General features: G+C 35.0%; 4 protein-coding genes across 5 annotated transcripts; 3 read left to right on the top strand and 1 right to left on the bottom strand.

Annotated features, from left to right (window-relative positions):
• Nucleotides 1-4,119: 4,119 nt before the first annotated feature.
• LOC106118522 (chromaffin granule amine transporter) lies at nt 4,120-6,132 on the top strand. The gene is made up of 9 exons (XM_013313181.1): nt 4,120-4,213; nt 4,285-4,407; nt 4,477-4,632; nt 4,945-5,043; nt 5,161-5,201; nt 5,282-5,483; nt 5,580-5,710; nt 5,844-5,997; nt 6,080-6,132. Exons 1-9 carry the CDS (start codon nt 4,120-4,122, stop codon nt 6,130-6,132), a joined length of 1,053 nt encoding a protein of 350 aa, XP_013168635.1.
• A 969-nt stretch (nt 6,133-7,101) lies between these two features.
• Nucleotides 7,102-9,546, top strand: LOC106118724 (outer dense fiber protein 3). Its single transcript, XM_013313470.1, has 5 exons — nt 7,102-7,239; nt 7,754-7,955; nt 8,274-8,546; nt 8,678-8,780; nt 9,149-9,546. Exons 1-5 carry the CDS (start codon nt 7,218-7,220, stop codon nt 9,233-9,235), a joined length of 687 nt encoding a protein of 228 aa, XP_013168924.1. The 5' UTR covers nt 7,102-7,217; the 3' UTR covers nt 9,236-9,546.
• Nucleotides 9,547-9,632: 86 nt separating this feature from the next.
• mRpL54 (mitochondrial ribosomal protein L54) lies at nt 9,633-11,296 on the bottom strand. Its single transcript, XM_013313471.1, has 3 exons — nt 11,037-11,296; nt 10,490-10,635; nt 9,633-10,329 (listed from the first exon to the last, which is right to left on the bottom strand). The coding sequence occupies exons 1-3, from the start codon at nt 11,185-11,187 to the stop codon at nt 10,171-10,173; spliced, it is 456 nt and encodes a 151-aa protein (XP_013168925.1). The 5' UTR covers nt 11,188-11,296; the 3' UTR covers nt 9,633-10,170.
• A 251-nt stretch (nt 11,297-11,547) lies between these two features.
• LOC106118717 (calpain-B) lies at nt 11,548-18,916 on the top strand. Of its 2 annotated transcripts, XM_013313457.1 has the most exons (5): nt 11,548-11,921; nt 13,124-13,247; nt 13,532-13,594; nt 13,771-14,082; nt 17,624-18,916. In XM_013313457.1, exons 1-5 carry the CDS (start codon nt 11,871-11,873, stop codon nt 17,668-17,670), a joined length of 597 nt encoding a protein of 198 aa, XP_013168911.1. In that variant the 5' UTR covers nt 11,548-11,870; the 3' UTR covers nt 17,671-18,916. The 2 variants fall into 2 exon arrangements, with proteins under 2 accessions (XP_013168911.1, XP_013168912.1); XM_013313458.1 differs by lacking the exon at nt 13,532-13,594.
• Nucleotides 18,917-20,400: the final 1,484 nt, after the last annotated feature.

The following is a 20,400-nucleotide window of genomic DNA, read 5'->3' on the forward strand; positions in this document are numbered from 1 at the left end:
ATATATATATATATATATATATATATATATATATATATATATATATAAATATATATATATTATAAGTAATCAACTTGCTAATTTTAATCTATTACGTTGAATAATAAAACTAAAAAAAAACATTTCCTAAGTAGCAGACTTTAAATCTATTGAGATTTAGTACTAAAAATTGGCGATTGAATGACGCAAAATTAATTCCACGTACGTAATATTTTTATAAGCTCATATAACTAATATAATAGCGTTTGTCAATCTGTATAAATATACTCTAGTCGTACAAATATACGAGAAACCTCAATATTTATTTGTCAACCGACTCAAAGATGAACTGAGATCTTCTTGTCCTACTTTTGAACCGTTCATTGCAAATATTGACTTTATTTGCGAAAACATTGACAATAGACGAGGTTTCAATAAATAATCCATAGTTAAACATTATTATGTTTATTGTATAATATATTAAGAATCAGACGCAGTATTTATCAGATGAAAATTATTTCTCCTAACTAGTGTATTTGTGTGTTGATAAAAGAGAACAATGCAAAAGTGCGTCCGTTAAGTTCGGTTACGTATTATAAAGTGAACAGTGGTGCCACTGTCGCGCACACACGCATTAGCTTTTTTTTAAACACGTACAAAGTTGTCTTTCTCCCACTTCTCTGTCAGACTCAAGTTATTTGACTTTTATGATGATATTTTAACAAGATATGTCATATGTTGAAATATAATGAAATTGAATGATAATTATTAAATAAATACGTCAATCTGACGACGACCTTCGTAAGCAGGCGAGTGAGCTGACAACTGACACGCACGGCGCTACTTCACGTAATTGCATCTTAGATATAGGGTTGTCACTACTAAAGTAGTAGGTATGTTTTTAATATGCAAACACTTTGTGTTGTACTTAGTGCTTACAAATATATATATTCTCCTTTTACAAGGTTACTAGTTGAGGTTTTGTGCTTATTACGAAAAAATATCTTCTTATTTATCAACCAAATTCCTGTGTTAAGCCATGTTTTGTAACTATATATTAAAGCATGACTTTACTGTCAAACCTGGATAAGTGAGAGTTCAAGGGATAGCAATATTTTTCTCCCTTATAGAGGTTTTTAATAACACAGTTTCTCGCTTATGGAGGACGCCCATCACATCAGGACAATGACTCACGCTTATAGAAATTTCTCACTTATCCAGGTTCAACTGTACAAATATTCATAATATGCACACACAAATAATTAAACAAATCTCCACTATATTCCAAAAAATATTTACATAGAAGTTATGACAACCCTAAAATAATACATTGCACTTAAACTCACTGAGTCACAATATCTTTGTAATGTAAAAATTCAACATTTTGTTAATCATCAATTTCCACTAACACATTAATTATATTAAACATATAAAATCAGGTCTGGATAATCAAGAGTCCAAAAGAACACAATATTTTTCTTGTTAATAGAGCTATCCTAAAACATGGTCTTTTTGCATATGGAGGTTGTCAGACAGGACTGACCAATACCAAACCCGCTTATAAGAGTTTTAATATAGTTATATGTTTTGTGTCAAAAAGAATATGAGCAATGAACATAACAGTCAGACGAAGCAATAAAATATTTTATATCAAATATTAAACAATAATATTTATCAGATGTGTTTCACTGAAAATCAGTATAATGCATAATTTGGGTGTACCTTTGAGAATTTAATGTATGATTTGATTTCATCTCAATTAACAAATAAATGTATCCTTCTTTCTTCAATGAAATAACTTGAAACAATATCGCTCAGATTAAACAGTCTTATAAAATATATTGCACAAATATTTGATGATTAATTCTAGACAAATTGGAAAATATTTATATCACAGTTGTGATGGATTGCTATAATAGTACTAATATATACATACTTAATTAAGTAGTATTAACTTGAAGTTCACTGACTCTATATTTTATCAAAAGAGATCAACCCTAGTTCATTTCAACTATTTTCAACTTAAAATTGGTGTCAACAAACCCGTGATTGTAAAAATAACAAATTCCTCAGACATATACAGACTAATTACATTGTTTAATATCACAAACAATATAAACAACAGATAGAAACAATATGTCAATAGTTTGTAAAAAAAAATCATGTTAATTTGTCCAAACTAATTACAATGTAACATATGAATGAATCTGTTTACAATAACTGCTATCATACTAAAAATATAATCAACACTTACAAGTTAATGCATGTTTGCAGGAAAAGAGAGTTAAAAAAAGTTAAAGAACAGATAACATTTAAGTAAAAATAAAGAAGAAAAAAAATTCTGTTGTTTTTGTCACAATTGTGGTTTTCTTTGTTGTTAAAAATCATATATTTCTTAAAGAAGGCTCTAGTAATAGTAAGAGCGAGATATTTAATATTATAATTTTTGTAATAATGCCAATACAATATATTTAATGTTTCCTTTTTTAACTAACGAATCCAAGCAAGTCTGCTTTAGAACAACGTAAAAACATGTTAATATAGCAAAACTTGTTCGTTATTTAACTGTTTATGTAAGATACGTAAAATTATAAGCAATTATAAAAATTAAAAATAAAACAGTGTAATCAATGCAATAAAACGTATGCAAAACATTCGATGCCAGTTATATCAGTGCAATATATTTATCGTTATATTAAATACTCGGATGATTATCAAAAATTATGAACTTACCATAACGAGATGGGAGAATGGGGCGGAATTCGTGGGGGGCACAGGAAAAGTTTTAATTGCAGCCAGCGTACTTTTTGGTATAAAATGCAAATAGGACACACTACAGAGACATTAAGTTAACCTATTTCTAGCCTGATGCTCCTACATCACATAGAGCACTAAAGACACGATATTCATCAGGCTACGTTAATAAATTCAAGCAACACCACCACCACTTTACGATCTTCAAGTCGACTAATTTGACATTGACACACGAACTGGAATTACATTTCACAATGACAGTGACAATTAACGGGTTTTGCGTTCCGTTTTACGATTTGGCTGAAAATTTTGTCAAGTTTTACTTCATTAAATAAAATAAATTTAATATTAGCATAGGTTACCAGAAACTTAAGAATAAATTGGATTATATATAGGGAACTTTGCCTCCATTTTTATCCGGGCTATAAATATTATTCAGCACATCAACACATCAAATTGTCAGGAACTCAAAAATGATTAAATTTCAATAAAATACTTTGACAACTCGAAAAATTTTATTTTAATAAAATTGCTGTAGCTGTTATTAATTATTATTTTTTTTAAAATAAAGTAGTTCCTTAAGTTTTCCGCAACGTGGTACGGTGTTTAACCAGGGCTACCTATATTGTACTGTTTTTTTTCCTAAGTTTTTAACGGAAGCGACAAGCGAAGCGAGGCAAGGGTAAAGGAGATGAACAGATGTGTCGCTAACAGGCGTGTAATGAGTTTTGCTAACGAGACGTTAAATCGCAAACTTTTTCTATTTTATTTTTTGCTACTGTCTACAATCTTGCGTTTTTTATTAACTAAATAAAACCGTTTTATATATTACATTAATTACGACAAATGACTACTGAATTGATTCATTACGTGCTAGTTTTATGCATTTTCTAAAACTGTGTATATTTTTAACTTTTGACATATTTTTACGCCTAAATGTTTCTCAGATGTAACTATAGAGCTCTGGCATTCGTAGCAAGGTCTCATGAAAAATCAAAATATTATAAAGCAGGTGACACTACCGCACCACATTATGGTTTATTGGCTGTGGGACCACCGCCCATCTATGCGGCCCATATGAAATTCTCAAATCAAAAAACACATTGTTACGTGGCGGGAACCGAACCTGAATTTCGGCCCGGTCAAATGCTTAACAACTGTGCTCCGACGCTCCAGACTTTTATATAGTAACAAAAAGTTAAGTATAAAATGTTGCAATATAATATTGCTGTACAAAATATCGAGTGTAGCAGAAAATTATATTAGGACCGGGTCACACGCGCGACTGGTTACTGATTGAAAATGTATTGGGTTCTTTGTCGCGGCGGCGGCGTGCGTCATACGCAGTGGGTTCGTTATCGTGGCGACGCGGCATTGAGCGCCGATATGCTGGAGGAACGCGCGTCTGAGCACGGCCTACTAGCATTCGCCCTCGTCTATCTTACCTTCTTCCTTGATAATGTTCTTCTGACAGTGCTCGGTCAGTTTGGAACTCCTTTGAATTTGGAACTTTTTCGAAATCTAGATTAGGAACTGTAATTATTTTTATAGTTCCCATAATTCCGGACTGGGTGCGCGGCGAGTCTCTGGCACTGTGGGCTACACACGACGCTCCCCTCGTTAAGTTTCTTAACACAACTGTGAACAAAATCACCACAGCTGATGAAGATGAGGGTAACTGCTTCATTTAGTTTAGTCTAGATGTCAACTACTGGGATTGAGATGCAATCTCAATTTTTACAGGTGTTGGGGGCTCGCAGGCGCTAGTGGGCGCGGTGCTTGGCGCAAAGGCGGCAGCGCAGCTGCTGATGGCCCCGGTAGCCGCGTGCGCTGTGGCCCGACGCGGACCTGTGCCCGTGCTGCGGGCCGCTACCGCACTACTGGCGACTGCTGCAGCAGGTTATCACACAACGGTGTATCAATTATTTCAAGCAATTACCCACTTAGTCAAGGAAATATGTCGTGTGCAGTATTCGGTTGGTGCGCACGACGCGGTACTGGTGCGTTGGCGGCGGGTTTGGGCCGCGTGGTGCACGGTGCGGGCGCGGCGCTGGCCGGCGTGTCGGGCCTGGCGGTGGCCGCGTCATTGCCACACTTACGTCGCAACGCTGTAGCTGTGCTCCTGGGTGCTGTTGCACTGGGTAAGTTGCCTTATGTGAAGCAAATCAAGCTTAGGATTCGGGAAGTATTAACCATGAATTTTGGTTACAGGTGTTTTAGTGGGATATCCTTTTGGAGGTTCCGCTTACGTCCTGTGGAGTCCAGCAGCACCTTTCCAGCTGATATGCTTCGCTTTATTGTTAGATCTCGGTATGTCAAACTCATATGTTAATCAAGTAGTATTTTGTAAACTCTGAAATCTATCAGCACAAATCCTACGGAATTATCAGTGTATAATAAAATTACCTAAAAATGTAATATTTTCAGTTTTACAGTATGCCTTTTTAAGAGAAGATGGCGAATATCAAGTAAGAATTAGTTAATTTATTTAAATGATTAGCTAACTTTTCTGCTCTAATCTTCTTCTTCTCTGTTGCATAATCTTCAGATCCAGTGCAACCAAGAAAACAACAAGCAAGCCAGGCCGGAGTCTATGTGGGCGGTGTCTCGGCGCGGCGGAGCGCTGGAGTGCGCGGGCGCGGTGCTGCTCACCACCAGCGTGATGGCCGCGCTGGAGCCCTGCCTGCCGCTCTGGATGCTGGAGAAGTTCCGTCCGGAGCGCTGGCAGACTGGCGCCGCTTTCTTACCAGGTCACACGTCGCACTATCTGCGGTCAATATTAGTTTAAATCTCGGTAGATTGTCATGGACCCATGTCCATCACTTGTATATGTTCCTCGTAAGCAGATAGCCTGGGCTACCTGATCGCCACCAGCTCGCTGGGCGGCGTGACGCGGCTGGTGGGTGCCGAGCGAGTGGCTCTGGTGGGGCAGATCACCGTCGGTGTGGCTGCACTAGCCGTGCCGTACGCAACATCCGTTAGTATACTAACAAATATCACGTTATGTTTACTGTGCAACTTTTCTGTAAAGAAATGGTCCTGCTTCTTCTCGCTCTGTTTCTGATGAGAGGCAATACCTACGAGTGAGATACAAGCTGTGCGTGGTGCAGGTGTGGGGTCTGGCGACGCCGCAGCTGTGTGTGGGCGTGGGTCTGGGCGCGACAGACGCAGCGCTGGCGCCCGCTCTGCTGGCTCGCCGGCCGCGCCGCGTGCCGCAGCTCGCCGCGCTGCTGCAGGCCGCCGCCAGCGCCGCCTATGCACTCGGTAACATATACATATTTTAAGTTTGTTTATACATATGGAAGTGATCATGAACATATGATAAATGTTTTAATAATATCCGTAGTCGGTTCACTAAGAAGTAGAAACATAATGATAGACATTAAGCCGAAAATGTAAATCCTTTAAATAGCGATAAAATTCGTAAATAAGTTGTATGTCGTGTGTCCAGGTCCAGTAGTGGGCGGCGTGGTGTCGTGGTGCGTGGGGTTCGAGACGGCGCTGCGTGCGCTCGGCGTCGCCAACCTGGTGTACGCCGCGCTGCTCTACCGCGCCCTCACCGCACACCCGCTCTCTCCGCAGGTTCAATATCATACATAACAATATACTCAATATATTTAGTCCGTGTATCCCTTAAGGTAATGGGCGTAATTTGTATGTGTTTATGCCACGCCTGTCATATGTGTGGCATGATGTTGCACCGGGTGAACGGGAAATTTTTTCGAGAACTAGCACTGTTGCGTACTGTACCTTTTTTAAAACTCAAATTCTTCATATTTTAATTTGTTTTTGTGTTATCAGTGGGGCGCTGGCACACCAACTGACGACGACAGCGAGGAGGAGGCGGCCGAGCTCACTCCGCTACGCTAGCGCCCCCGCGCCCGCCCGGCATCTACACACTATTTATATATTTCATCATTGTAATTATAATAAAAGATATTTGCAATTGTAACTTATATTTTGTTCTTCGAGCGAAAAGTAAATAAATCGATAGACAAATGTTTTTTTGTATTCATTCGACCTTTTTATGTAAACAGAGATGATCATATTTAGCTTTTACAACTAACAGGAAATATTGTTTTTAGAACTACTTAAAGAACTGTAGATTTGTAACAATTTAATCCGTATGAGGCTAATGCAAGACAGGGTTTAACCATATTCGGCGCTCTGGTGTTAAGATCAGTAGCTGCCTAAGCACTAAAAGTAGTACGTCCATTGGTAGACGCCCTTCAGGCTTGGCGCTCGAGCGGCCACGTCCCGCGCGTCTTCGCGATTTTTACATTATATTAGTATAATTTAAAACGAACCTCTAAGCAACAATCAATGTATCAAACCTCTTCACAAAATGTACAGCGATTAAATTCACAGTTGTCAATTCATTTGTTTGCTATCGGCCGTCAAGCCGCGTAGCTGCACCAAAATTATGTTCAAGTGATTTTTTGTAAAATTTACAGTGATTTTATACACATATATCAAAATTCGAAATGACGTGCAAGAGACCTTTAGGTAAGAGTATAGAAAATCCAGGAATAATGTATACTTACAGAGATGTCATAGTTCAGTATTCGAACCCATGGCCCTACCGACCTTCGATTCTACGTGTCTAGCCAATGCCAAAATGATTTTCTCTTCAGAATACAATTTAGGCTATGTACAGGAAAAACTGTACATGGTATCACCAAATAATTTCGTATTACATTAATTACAAGGAATTTGGATGTAAAATTAGTTACTTGGAGGATGCTTTAAAAAAACTTCTGTATTTTTTTAAGAACATGAAATACTTTTAAAGCAAGGAAGGAATAAAAAAGCCTTAAAACATAGACTATTTGAAGATTATACGCGATGTTAAAAACTTGCATGTTACACAGTTAGACCCTATTTTCACTAGAAGAGGTATCTGTACAACTCAAACGCACGCCATTACTACTCGACTCAGAGAGATAACAAGAGACGCGTGCGGCCGAAGTCGCACGGCTAGCCACTTACGGGAAGGTGGAACTCAATTATTTATGGTCAGGTCCCGGACCCGGCGCGTATGCGCTGCCTCCTTGCGTCGGGTTCCAGCAGCATGACCCGACGCGCTATCGCAACCCGATGTACTCGTTGGCGGGCACATCGGGGTTCCGCGTGCGCCCTGTTGGCCCCGGCCCTGCGTACCGCATCGACAAGGTCACCCGCGACGGAATCATCACCTCCCCCGCATGGACTTTTGGATCTAGGTAGCCTGGATGCTGCATTCTTACATATACCGTGGGTGCAGCTATTTCGACTACAACGTTTTCTTCTTTCAAGATAAATAATTTTATTACACCTTTCTTTGACGCAAAACTACTATTTGTGTAAATGTTTGCATAGGTAGACTCAATCAAGGGAAAATGTTCTTTCAAAATTAACATTAAAATATGTTAAAAATAATAATCACTAATTTCAATCAATGTTATCTTTATTTAATTTTAATACCTACTATCCCTTATTTAATTAAATAATTGTAATTATCAATAAGTTGTTTTGCAAGTTCCACATTTGCTTTCACTCAGATTCCCAGTCCGAAGCTCACTGCGAACGCCGGGACCGGGCGCCCATGCGCCAGAACGGTGCCCACGCGGCGTGCAGGCGCCCATCTACTCCATGGGAGCGCGCCCACAGGATCGCATGAAGAAGATCGGGCCCGCGCCTAACGCGTACAACACGCGTTGCGGGTTCGGTGGGCCCGCTTACACGATGGGCGCGCGGCTGGGCGTCATGCCGCCTGTGTTGTCCCCCGGCCCCGCCGTATATTACCAAAAGGATACCGATGTTTACAAGACGAGGTACGGACATAGATAACCAAACATGAAAATTGAGGTTTCATTCGATTCGAATTCTCTCCTGGATTGTCATAGCTTATAGTATATATTTTAAAGCAAAGTTTATTAATTTGTCAACTTGTTACTACGACCAGACACCCGTGCTACTCGCTGGGTGCGCGGTTGGCGGGCGCGGGCAAGGCAACGCGAACGCCGGGTCCTGCGGCCTACCCACCCAATCTATATAACACTAAAAAGGTACGTATGTTTTACGACAGAGAGAGAATGACGCTGCTATTGCGGTTAGTTCTGTCTGTTAGTAGAAAATATGTAAAACCTATTTTGTCTCAGAAAATGACAAAGACGACAAGAGTTTTATAGTTCAACTAGATTTTGAAAATTTTTCAGCATTGTAAGGCGGGCGCTGAAGCGCTATTGTATTCTATTGTCACGCCCTACGAGTCATATAACTTAGTCATATGATGATTATATTTTGTTTAATGCACTAAGCCCGTGTGGTTGACTATGGCCTAGTCACCCCTAACTTAGGGTAGGCACCGAGCCCCTCGGTGGGGACGTATAGTGAGCTGATGATGATAATGATGATATTTTGTTTTCCATTTCAGAATCCTTACTCATATTCCTTTGGTACGAAACACAACGAATATGCTTGTCCAATGATAATAAAGGAAGACACTATGGACTGTCTCTAAATATTTTACGGCCAATAAAGACACATAAGGTCTACAGTGATACTGTTTAAATCGTTGAGGTAATAAAAAAAATTGGCATTCGTAATATTATGTAATATATAAACATAGAATATACAAGCGAATGACATTTTGTCATAAGTTTTTTCCCAAAAAAATTGTAGGTAAAATGTCAAAAATGTAAAAAGACAGTGGCATTGTAACGCCTTAGCAAACAGTCTTTTTGGCTTATAGCAACATTAGACAGTAACTTTTTTAGTGAACAAAAACATGTGCGAGTCTTGTGACGTGTGACGTAACGTAACGTGCAGTTGTCATATCTTATAATGAGGTTCTTCTCAAATTGTTTGATATTTTTGTATTGTTTTTGTGGATGTTTACATTAAATAAAACTAATTAAATTATTTTTATTTTTATTTATAAATTTCCCTAAATCTATGTACACATAAATATCTTACACCAAGTGCCATTTTATACTAAAGTTGTATACCTTTTGCCAACAAATACGCGTTTAATTTAAAAAAAAATGATTAGCCTAAGTATTCTTGCAGTGTTTTGTATGTATACCAAATATCCTCCAAATCCATACAGCAAGTCTGGAGTCTTTTGATTCATCCATCCATCTAAATATTGACATTTATATTAGTGAGTTAAAATATTGCTGACCAGTAGGTGAAATAGTTGATGAATAAAGGTATTTTTTTTGTTTTTCATAAAAAGGATAACCAATGGATAACTACAGTTAGATCTGGATATACATAAGATAAAGCTATGTATTTCCCATCTAATGAGATGTCAATGTGTTTTAATACAAATCATTGGACAGTAGAAATCCACAGCAATTAATTTCAGTTCAATTGGTGGATTGGATCAGTATTTGCTACTGTAATATATTTCTGAGTAAAATGGCAATTAGTTCATATTAAAACTATGACAAGTTAGAATTTCTTCATAGCTTTCAATCTATTGTTCCTCCTCATGCCAGCAGCACGCACCCTCTGCCAATATGCCTTAGAGTTGGGGTCCAGCTCATCAAGTTTCTTAGGAGCCCAGTCTAATGTCCACAGCCACTCTGGATACTCACTGTCATCTTTCAGCTGAAATTGATAGCAAACTTTGTAAAACAGAAGTCTCACCATGTTTCGGATGTTTCTTCTGCCGCTTGTTTGCTTCCTTTTTCATAAAAAAATGTTTGTTAAAATAAGAATTTGGGAGTTGCAGTAAACATTTAAATTTATCAATTAAAAGAAATCTTACTTTAACATCTTCCCCAGTAATGTAGATGTTGGAGCCGCATACCTGGCTCACCAGTTTCTCAGGGTCTGTTTCCACTGGCAATTCTTTTTTCTCCACCGCACCGAGTTTGCCAACCTTCTTCTTTCCTTTGCCAAGACCAAGTACACCTAAAATGAAGAATTAAAAAAAATTAGCATTGAAAATAATGTTGGTTGAAAATAAATCCATATTGTAGTAAATAGTAATTATTAAATAACAGACGAATATCTTACATATTTTGATCAGTAATGGATGGAATTCAATATGAAGGTTGTATAAATTGAAAACAGCAGCATGGGCACCAAGATCCGTTTATTATGTTGTTAAACATGCTTAAACTATATAGATATTTACATAAAAATTCTCATTAACTATATTCATGACCATCGCGTTGTTGCGGCGCGATTCTTCCTATTTACATCTATCATTTTATTAAAACTAAAAAGGCAAAGGTTCTGGCCAGTATGCTACTTCTTCGGCAAAATGTTCTGCACTCAACAAACGTTATTGATTATTCTGGAATAAATACCTCCAGCCGCTGCAGTAGTTTTCTTAACAACAGCACAACTTATTGCAGTTGTGTGTAGACTCGCGGCGTTACCATTGGCAATTAATGGCAATAAAGCTACATTGCAGTTCAATTTAGCTATAGTAGGATATACATTTCGTAATAATAACATTTTTGTGTATTAGCCCTGAATACAACAGGTATTGTTTATTTTATAAAATTTAGTTAAGTTACGTTACGAATTGTTTTAGGTTATATTTACAATTTGTATTGGATTTATGTCACTGTCAGTCAAATGTCAAATTACGGTGTTACTACGTATAAAATACAAATCCTCTTTCGATTTTTAAGTAACGCATGTTAAGATTTCTCAGTTATTCTTATTTTTATAAATTTTTTTTACATTTAAAATAAAGCCAATGTTTACTATTTTCCTACTTCATTTTTGTAGTATAACTGAGCATTGTAGTTTGGCATTGGCAACATTGTTAAGAAACTGTCAGCAAAGAGTATATAAAACTGTCACCGTCAATTGTCAGTCACAGCAAATAAATATCCTTCCCCTTTCCTTTCATTTCAATAAACTTTATATCAGTATCGGTAGGAAGTGCTTACGAAATTACTTTGTTTATCGTTTACGGTCGATTTGAAACATATTGTTAAACATTTTTTTAATCGTCTAATTTTCTGACATATCAAGTGAACCTGTTCTTAGACCTCCGAAAATTCAAATAAGATTTCCCCTTGGTGTTTGGGAATACCCAACACAGGTTTATTAGTCATCGTATATTTAAAACATAGTTTATTCAGTGAGCAATATGACGACAGTATTTGTTGAACTCTCGTTGTGATAATATGGGATATTTTATATTAAATACTGACGAAGATGTATATGACGATATAACCGTAAGTACATTAACAACAATCAATATTTCTATATCTTCGGACTGCATATAGTTTATTATTTTGTTTTTCTATATTAAACAGGTTACGATATACACTAGAATAAATAACTACGTTAAATATATAGAATTGAACAAGAATAATGTAAGATCCTAAATATTATTAACATGTCTATGAACCAGATTATTACACCGACCTTGTTGCAGTTATGCATGTTTCTTACGAAAGCTGTTGAACTACGTAACTAATCCTTTTATGATAAGTACATGAACAAATATTAGTACTCAGTCTATTTAATATTCTGCTCATGTTATCTCTAACTTACCCATCTATCTCTTATATATATATATATTAATGAATCTACATTTATCTTGTTCACGTGTGAATAAATGAAACAGTTTCGCGAATTATTTTGTCCAGAAAAGGTTATGCAAGAAAAAATGAAGCTGTGAGGAAAATATAAATTTAAATTCGATAGTCATAGTTTTGACAGGACGTCTGTCCGGTCAGCTAGTATTATTAAATGTAGCATTTGTATGAATAACAATAATAATAAAACATATATTGAGCAACACACTATATGTATATTATTGATAAACATTGTTTACATAGAATAGAACATTGCATCTACATATTAAAAGACATCTTACTTCTTACTAATATTATAAATGTAAGTGTTTGCAAAATACCATTAAATATTATAGTATAAGTAGTATAGTAGTAATATCATAGTATAGAGCATCGGTGGCTCAGGAGTCAAGCAGTTGACTTGCAATCTGGTCCTGGGTTTGAATCCTGCCATGTACCTGTTTTTTGATTTCCGATTTATATATGTACATTTATCTGACATTCTTATGGGGAAGGAAAACATTGTGATGCAACCTGCACATATCTGAGAAGAATTTCAAAGATATGTGTGAAGTCGACCAACCTGCACTTGGCCATTGTGGTTGACTGTGGCCTAGCCACCCCTCATTTGGGGTAGGCTTCGAGCCCCGCAGTGGTGACATATAGTGAGCTGATGATTATAAAGTGTTTGGATGAATGGATGTTTGTTATAAGGTATCTTCAGCTGTATGGATCTCCCTAAGTTTTGTATATAGAACTTAGCATAGAAGAACACATTTACTATTAACTAAGTTTTTTCCGAGTCATAGGCGAGAGCTAGTTTTACATAATGTTAAAGATGATTGATTTTGTTACAGGAAGACTACGCAAATACGATCATGAATATCGCAATTTTTGTCGTAATTGCAATTGCAGTTGTGATATTCTTCATCATAGCGTGCTGCTGCTGCCGGCGGCGCAGTCGCGGACAAGTGCTGTCACGTTAGTATCTCACTTTGTACTATTACATGATATACATAGCCATAACATAGCCAGTTTGTTGTTTTATACAAATCATTAATAGGTAAAAAATAAGTATTAGAAATAGAAATATCATAAAGGTATATCCAGAATGGATAACTTAATAAAATTTGGCAAAGATAAAGAACATAGTATGTTTAAGTTTTTTTTTTAATTAAGAGCGGACGGAGTCGCGGGCGTTAGGTATAATAAATTATAGTTTTTCTAAAATCATTTGATTTATATGGTACTGTTTTATGTCGCAGCGCCTGCCCCCGCGCCGCCCGGCCCCGCGCCCTACCCGCAGCAGGAGTACACGGCTTATCCAGGTACTTCAACAATAATACTTGCATGTTATGTTTATATGCAAAAGTATGTACTGTATCCAAATATATCCAAACGGAGGAGCGCCGTATCCAACCACTAATGCGACGTATCCAAAAATTCGATCTGTAATATTTATCTATCTTTTAGTCGACCATAAAACTATTTATCGTTATTACAGTTCCAGTGGTGACAGCGTATCCGGTAGCTGCAGCGCCATATCCGACGCAGGGTGCTCCGTATCCGACATCCGCGTCTCCGTATCCTGTCGTCAATCAGAGTTATCCGGCCACCGGAGCATCCTACCCGACTGGAGCGCCTCATCCAACTGGAGGTGCACCATATCCGAGCGGTGGGGCGCCGTATCCGACGGGTGGTGCTCCGTATCCGATGGCGGGTGCGCCGTATCCAACCGGAGGAGCGCCGTATCCATCTGGTGGTGCGCCGTATCCTACAAATCAACCTTCAGCCCCGAGCGCGCCTGAAGCAATGGGTAATGTATTTCAAATATTTTAATTACTTTGTTTTGAATTGTCGACTTTTAAGTTACTGGATATTGTAGTAAATTATGATGTCATTATGTTAAGGAAATGTGTTAGTGACGTCACAGCTGATATAAACATATCACCTCGGCAGTTCTTTTGTTACGTTATTATTTGTACTTAGTTTTGCATTATCAATCGTTTTATCTTACTTTTTTTTGTTTAAAGTATAGTAGCTCTATTTGAGCTAGGAGTAATTACGTCCTTGTGTTTGTCGTATAGCGTGCGTAAGGTCAGACCAAGTCCGTATACAAATTTTAATAATTGAAAATATACCTTTTTAACTAAAGACGTTATTAATTTTGTTGCTTTTAATCTTATTTAATTTAATTTTGAATGGTTTACCCGCGTTTTAATGTCTTTAAACCTAAAATTATTAATAACGTTAAAATGTATGTGTAAATTTTAATAAATAAAAAAATGTTTATCAAGCCATGTTATAAATAACAAAAACAATTCTATAGATTATATAATATTATTTTATCCTTCGCGTATATTGTTTCCTTGAACCGTTGGCTGAACGGTCGTGTGACCTTTGACACGATATTAAAAAGTAATACAAGGTCAAAATGGCGGGAAAATTGGTCGCGTCATTACTAACGATAACATAGATGCCATTATTGTAAAAAGTGCTTTTTAATTTACATTTTTGTTACTTTCATTTTAAATATTTTTAAAAGTTTTTGGTATTTTATTATCCTATGTTTTTAATTAAAATTTCAGAGCAATATGTTTGCAGTATTACAAATCGTGACTAATCTAATAGTTCCGTTAGTGATACATATAATCACGTATTTTGTCGGAAATTCGTGCTAATATTTTAAATATATATTTGCTACAATGAAATATCGTTCATTATAAGAAATACGAGTTAAACTAATAAAAAATATTTATTAATTAAAATTAACGAAAGAATAAAACATCGATATATTCGTGAAATTTAGTACATATTTTGTCAAGATTGGTGTTAAATTATTGTCTATTGGTTTTATGTAAATATTTGGTTGTTTTTGTAGCATTCTTTGGTATGGCGGCGCCTGGCTGGCACCCGCAAGGTATATACTCTATTTCTCATAGCAATGTTTTTATATACACGTATGACGAATGTAAAAGCTCGCCACGTAATTTGCTTTAGCTAGTTTCATTCTTTTATAAATTTTCTTCATAGATGTATAACCTGTTTTATACTTGTTCGACATCCAATCGGGTTTTCAAATGTTATTTTGCATTGTAAAGCCTACGGGGTCATGTTTCGTCCTACTTTTGTACTCCTAATAAAAAGTCTATACGTTATGTTAAGGTATGTTGTTCGTATTTAGTTATCAAATTCATTGTTAAAGTAGTGGTCATTATAGTTGTCTTTTGAATGTCACTTCTCTAGTTTGATTCTCTAGTTTACATGTTTGTTAGAAGATATCTTTAGAATGACTGCGTGGATCTCCATTAAATTTGTCATAGATGTAGAATATAGTCTGACATAGTCTCGGACGTAATCGCGGGCGACAGTTAGTGTAAATATATTTTCGAGTCTGTTTTTATAAGACTGTGAAAGGGATGATGATATTTTTTTAAACAAGTACTAAGACAATGTTGAAAGTGGAAATGTTTCAATGGTGCAGCATTCGAGTTGTTGACGCGAATTTGTAACTCGTTTTACATTCCCAATATGAATTTAACATTGTATTTTCAATCGCAGAGAAATCTGCATGTTAGGAAAACAACAAAAAAAATGCTTTTGCGTCTCTGTATATGTGATTTACATGATTTTAAAATTTAAATTGTACAAATACGCAGTCGTCGTCGTGTTTATGAAATATACATTTTACCAAACCTAATGCGCAGAAGGAAAATGTTTTTCGTAGAAGTGGTAAAGCCAGTAACAACATTTGTGCGTGACGGAGACATTTTAGTTCTCTTCCCCTTTTCACCCTTGTCGTACAAGGAAAGGACGAAAAGGTGAATTGGATTTGTCCGTATGGTTAGAGAAAATATCCTACTTTTGTGCGCGAGCGTGCTCTTCCGTTGGTTAAATGTATACATCGCATCTGTAAATGCGTATGTCTATGGGCAGCGGTCACTTCGCTATTTTGTCGAATTCCGGTGGCCGCTTGTACGTTTGTCACCTTATACTATACAAAAAATAAAGTTTATGTTTTTAAATTCAAGTAAGAAATAAGCTTTAAAGGGGTACAAAAAGATAATAGAATTTTATATCACTATATGCAACTGTTTTTATACATCCTCGTAGTTGTTTGTACGTCAAAGCGACTGTCAATCTGCAAGTCGAAGTTTAAAATTAAATATTAATGTGTATGGTTATTTCTTTGTCCTGACAATTTAAAATTTCGATTAGGATCAAATTATTCGCGTGCGTCAAACTTTGACTTGATTTTTACATGAGTGTCTCTAACATATACATATTACATTGTACGTAAGTATTCGTAACCGAAGCTTTTACACATTGAATATGTTAACTGTCTTATTACTCAGAGTTATTTACTAAGGGAGACAACTTAACGACACTTAAGTGCTCTGACTCGTACATTTTAAACAACGATTTAATAAACAATACTCGTTTATACGTACGTTATAAATAAATTAAGGTAAAATGAGTTTCACCATACATATACAATAATGTATGACTAAACATATATGAGTCACAATTATGATATATATATAATTTGCAGCTCATATCTTTGACGTTATAAATTCTACTAGATATGAACAGCTATTGTAATACTGGAGATTACATTTTCCTCGTTGACTTACTTTACTGGTTACGATGAACCCCTGATGCCATTTTGTTTACCATCCATCATACACCCTAGGTCTTCTTAACTCCAGGTCTACTTTAACCAGCTTAAGGAGTAAAGTTTTAATAAATACAAACAAAATATCGATGCATTTACTTTTTCAGTCTACATGTAATATAATTTTTTTTTCCTTATACATGATATTTTACTGATAACAATTTTATTTTTTTATTTTTGTCTGTATGTACGGTTGCGAAGCAGCGTTTATTTCGCGTATTGTGCAGAACAGCTGGACCGATTTTGTTGGGACTTTGTCGGGAAGGTAGATGAACACGCGGCCATATTATAGGCTACTTATATACATAGATGTTGTATATTTATAGTAAAAGGCACGACAGCATGATATTTTAACATATAGTATGTAGGTCTTGTAGTTTTTTAATAGCACATATCAGCGTTCCTTATGTTCAAGTTCTTTGAGTAACTGCTATATGGTAGAGTCGTTTAATTGTAACTGTAGGGTTTAGAGTCAAAATTATTAACTTTGGGCCTGATTGCCTGTTAAATAATTCAGAGTACAGTAGTTAGTAATTGTATAATACATATGTTACAATCACGAAGAATTAGTTAAAAATTATATTATATATAATAATTGCATCATTTACTTATGATATAAGTAAGTTTAATTAGTGATATTTGAGTTATTTTATATTGTACTAATGAATATTTATTTTTGCAGCTCTTCCGCCATCTTACGACCAAGTAGTCGGCAAGGGTTACCACTAAACTGCGAGCGAGTTTTAGGCTTATAAGTTGAGAACTAGTTTCTAAGCGTCTGTTATACCTAGACCTATATCTTCAGTCTCCGATGTTTCCACTTAGCTGGTATTAAGTGGATGCGAATTAAAATGTTGTTCATTACATAAAAAGTAACTAAATGATATGTGGATTAAATTAAACTTTACTGTACTCTAAATAAATAGATACATCCGAATATCGAATTATTAAATTAAACGTATGTTAGAAAATTAAAAACATTCATTCGATATTTGTACTTCTATAACTGTATTGTCGATGCACATCCCTAATTAAAGTGACACTGACAGCTGTCAAAACGAATGTCACTTTATGACGCATGTCATCTGTAGATGGGCCAATTTAATATGTCTAGTGAGCTGTTTAAAAACATTGAAGAGATATTGACTTAAAACATATGTGAAACATTTAGTTGTTATGAAGAGTCTAGGTTCGTTCGGATTTTTTTGTGTTTAAAAAGAAAATAATTTCACTGTGTTAACATTGTAACGACGTTCGATTGACTTGATTACTATTCTGCAGTTCTAACTTCAAAAATATTAATAATTTGAGTTCGTCTTTACAAGGTTACGTTGTTGGATTTTAATGTTGTGTGAAAACTTAATAAAATGGCCCATCTAATAATAATAAATATTGAATTATATGTTCAAAGTACATTAGTAAGTTATAAGAGAAAAGCTCGATGTCTCAATGTAGATAGGCTTTATAAAATGTTTAGCGTAGTACACTATACACTAAATATACATACATAATATAAAACAAGGTATTTAATTTAATGTAATTATTCCGAATTTTATTTACAATTTCTATTATGTAATCTATAGATGGAGTGATTTATTCAACATTGACATTTCAATCTACATTTTTGACATGTCATTTTGTGTTGTATATGACAACACTAGGAATTACGTCAATAAAAAGCCTTTTTTCGCTCCAATTTCTGTGCACTAGATGTCTCTGTCTATAGGTTTTTGTTATCTATGATGGACTCTTATAGAATTTCTTAAGTATCTTAAATGTTTTATGCATTTTTATTATATCCACAAATATATGATTATGACATAATTTATTTATTCAAATTATTGTTTCTGTATGATTGTTGTTGAATGAATTCTATTAGAAGTTAAGCTAAATTTTATCTGAAACTATTAATTTTTGTTTGATATTTTATGCTAAGCTTAATATTGAATTATTCAAACTTTCGTGAGACATTATACTAAACTGATATATAAACACGGCTAAACACTCACGTATATACGTCCGGTGGGGGCCCTTCATGAAGGGCCCCCGATGTGCTCGAAACTAGTCGGTGCCGCCACCGGACGTATATACGTGAGTGTTTAGTCGTGTTTATATATCAGTTTAAGCTTAATATGTGAATTTTAAATATACTCAAAACATCTAGTTTTTCAAATTAAATAAATCCTATACATTTCGTATTTGAATAAGAAATAATAACAGTATTGTACAGTAAAACAACGTATTTTTTTTTAATTATATATTTTAGCAATACACATATAAGAAATAAATCTTGTACTCAGTAATAATCTATTCATTGTTCTTTACATATTTTTTTATCATACGTAAGTTAAAAAAATATGTAGAATTTTTTTACGATCGTTATAAGTGAAAATTTATCTCTCTTTGATGTCCATTGCAGAGATTTGTTGTAAAAAAAATTGTTTTGATATATTTATGCAATGAAAATTAATAGTTTTCATAAAAAAAAATCATTGTAATATAATTTTGTAGTCAAAATATACTATATATAATTATTATTCAGCTTATTAAAAATTTTGTTAAGAATTTAGCAAAATACTTCAATGTGTTACAATTATTTATATTTTTAGTATAATATTATATAGAATATGAACAAAGTATTATAAAGCCTAGTTTCTTACCTCTAATCACCATATGATTCCTTAATTAGAAAAAGTAAACAAAAACTGGTAAATAAAAATGTTAAGTAAATTTTAATAGTAAAAAAAATCATTTTACAGAAAACGTTGTATGTATTTGTCGCTATATATCAGTTGTTTTCTTTAAAAAGAGAATTTTATCTTATGTACGGTGCTCATTTATATACTCAATTTTATTTCTAAGTCCAATTAAAATTTTATTACAATTATATTGAAAATCTTATATATAAAATAGTCGTGTCACAATTTACGTTCCCATACTCCTCGGAAACGTCTTCACCGATTCTTATGAAATTTTCTGAGTGTTTTCTATTTTTAATCCCGCGCGGACGGAGTCGCGGGCGACAGCTAGTTTATTATAAGACTGATTTTAAAAACAGCTTTTAATCGCGCTGTGACATGTTTTATTTCTTAACTACAAAACATAAAGGTGCGTTTACATTGCTGAAATACTTTACCAAGAACATATGTCTATAAAAGAGAATTGTAATATAAAATTGCGTAAAATTTATTTTAACTTTTGGTACTTAAAACTTCTATCTTCTCCGTCCGTTAAAATGTGCTTTTTATATTTGTTATTAATTGTCAAAGTTTAATATTTGCTATCAATGCTTTGTATTACTAAATTGACGCTAATCTCATCTTAAACTTAAAATCCATGTAAACTTACTCTACTAATTTGGTAGTAATTCTTGTGTTGTCAACACAAAGCATGTCACAGTCTGCATTTAATAAATTTAAAAGTACATTAACTCAATCAGTGTGTGTTATATTTTACAGA

This window comes from Papilio xuthus, unplaced genomic scaffold, assembly GCF_000836235.2.
Source record: "Papilio xuthus unplaced genomic scaffold, Pxut_1.1 DF827570.1, whole genome shotgun sequence".
Classification (NCBI taxonomy): Eukaryota; Metazoa; Arthropoda; class Insecta; order Lepidoptera; family Papilionidae; genus Papilio; species Papilio xuthus.

What these genes read in the sequence shown, in the direction of transcription:
- LOC106118522 (XM_013313181.1), top strand. Translation starts at nt 4,120, where the DNA reads ATGCTGGAGGAACGCGCGTCTGAGCACGGCCTACTAGCATTCGCCCTC. An exon ending in CGCTTTATTGTTAGATCTCG is followed by an intron (nt 5,044 to 5,160) that starts GTATGTCAAACT and finishes TAATATTTTCAG; the next exon opens with TTTTACAGTATGCCTTTTTA. An exon ending in TGGCGCCGCTTTCTTACCAG is followed by an intron (nt 5,484 to 5,579) that starts GTCACACGTCGC and finishes CCTCGTAAGCAG; the next exon opens with ATAGCCTGGGCTACCTGATC.
- LOC106118724 (XM_013313470.1), top strand. Translation starts at nt 7,218, where the DNA reads ATGACGTGCAAGAGACCTTTAG. An exon ending in GACGTGCAAGAGACCTTTAG is followed by an intron (nt 7,240 to 7,753) that starts GTAAGAGTATAG and finishes ATTTATGGTCAG; the next exon opens with GTCCCGGACCCGGCGCGTAT. An exon ending in GCATGGACTTTTGGATCTAG is followed by an intron (nt 7,956 to 8,273) that starts GTAGCCTGGATG and finishes GCTTTCACTCAG; the next exon opens with ATTCCCAGTCCGAAGCTCAC.
- mRpL54 (XM_013313471.1), bottom strand. Translation starts at nt 11,187, where the DNA reads ATGTTATTATTACGAAATGTATATCCTACTATAGCTAAATTGAACTGC. An exon ending in AACTACTGCAGCGGCTGGAG is followed by an intron (nt 10,636 to 11,036) that starts GTATTTATTCCA and finishes TCTTCATTTTAG; the next exon opens with GTGTACTTGGTCTTGGCAAA. An exon ending in TTACTGGGGAAGATGTTAAA is followed by an intron (nt 10,330 to 10,489) that starts GTAAGATTTCTT and finishes TATCAATTTCAG; the next exon opens with CTGAAAGATGACAGTGAGTA.
- LOC106118717 (XM_013313457.1), top strand. Translation starts at nt 11,871, where the DNA reads ATGGGATATTTTATATTAAATACTGACGAAGATGTATATGACGATATA. An exon ending in TCGCGGACAAGTGCTGTCAC is followed by an intron (nt 13,248 to 13,531) that starts GTTAGTATCTCA and finishes TTTATGTCGCAG; the next exon opens with CGCCTGCCCCCGCGCCGCCC. An exon ending in GAGCGCGCCTGAAGCAATGG is followed by an intron (nt 14,083 to 17,623) that starts GTAATGTATTTC and finishes TTATTTTTGCAG; the next exon opens with CTCTTCCGCCATCTTACGAC.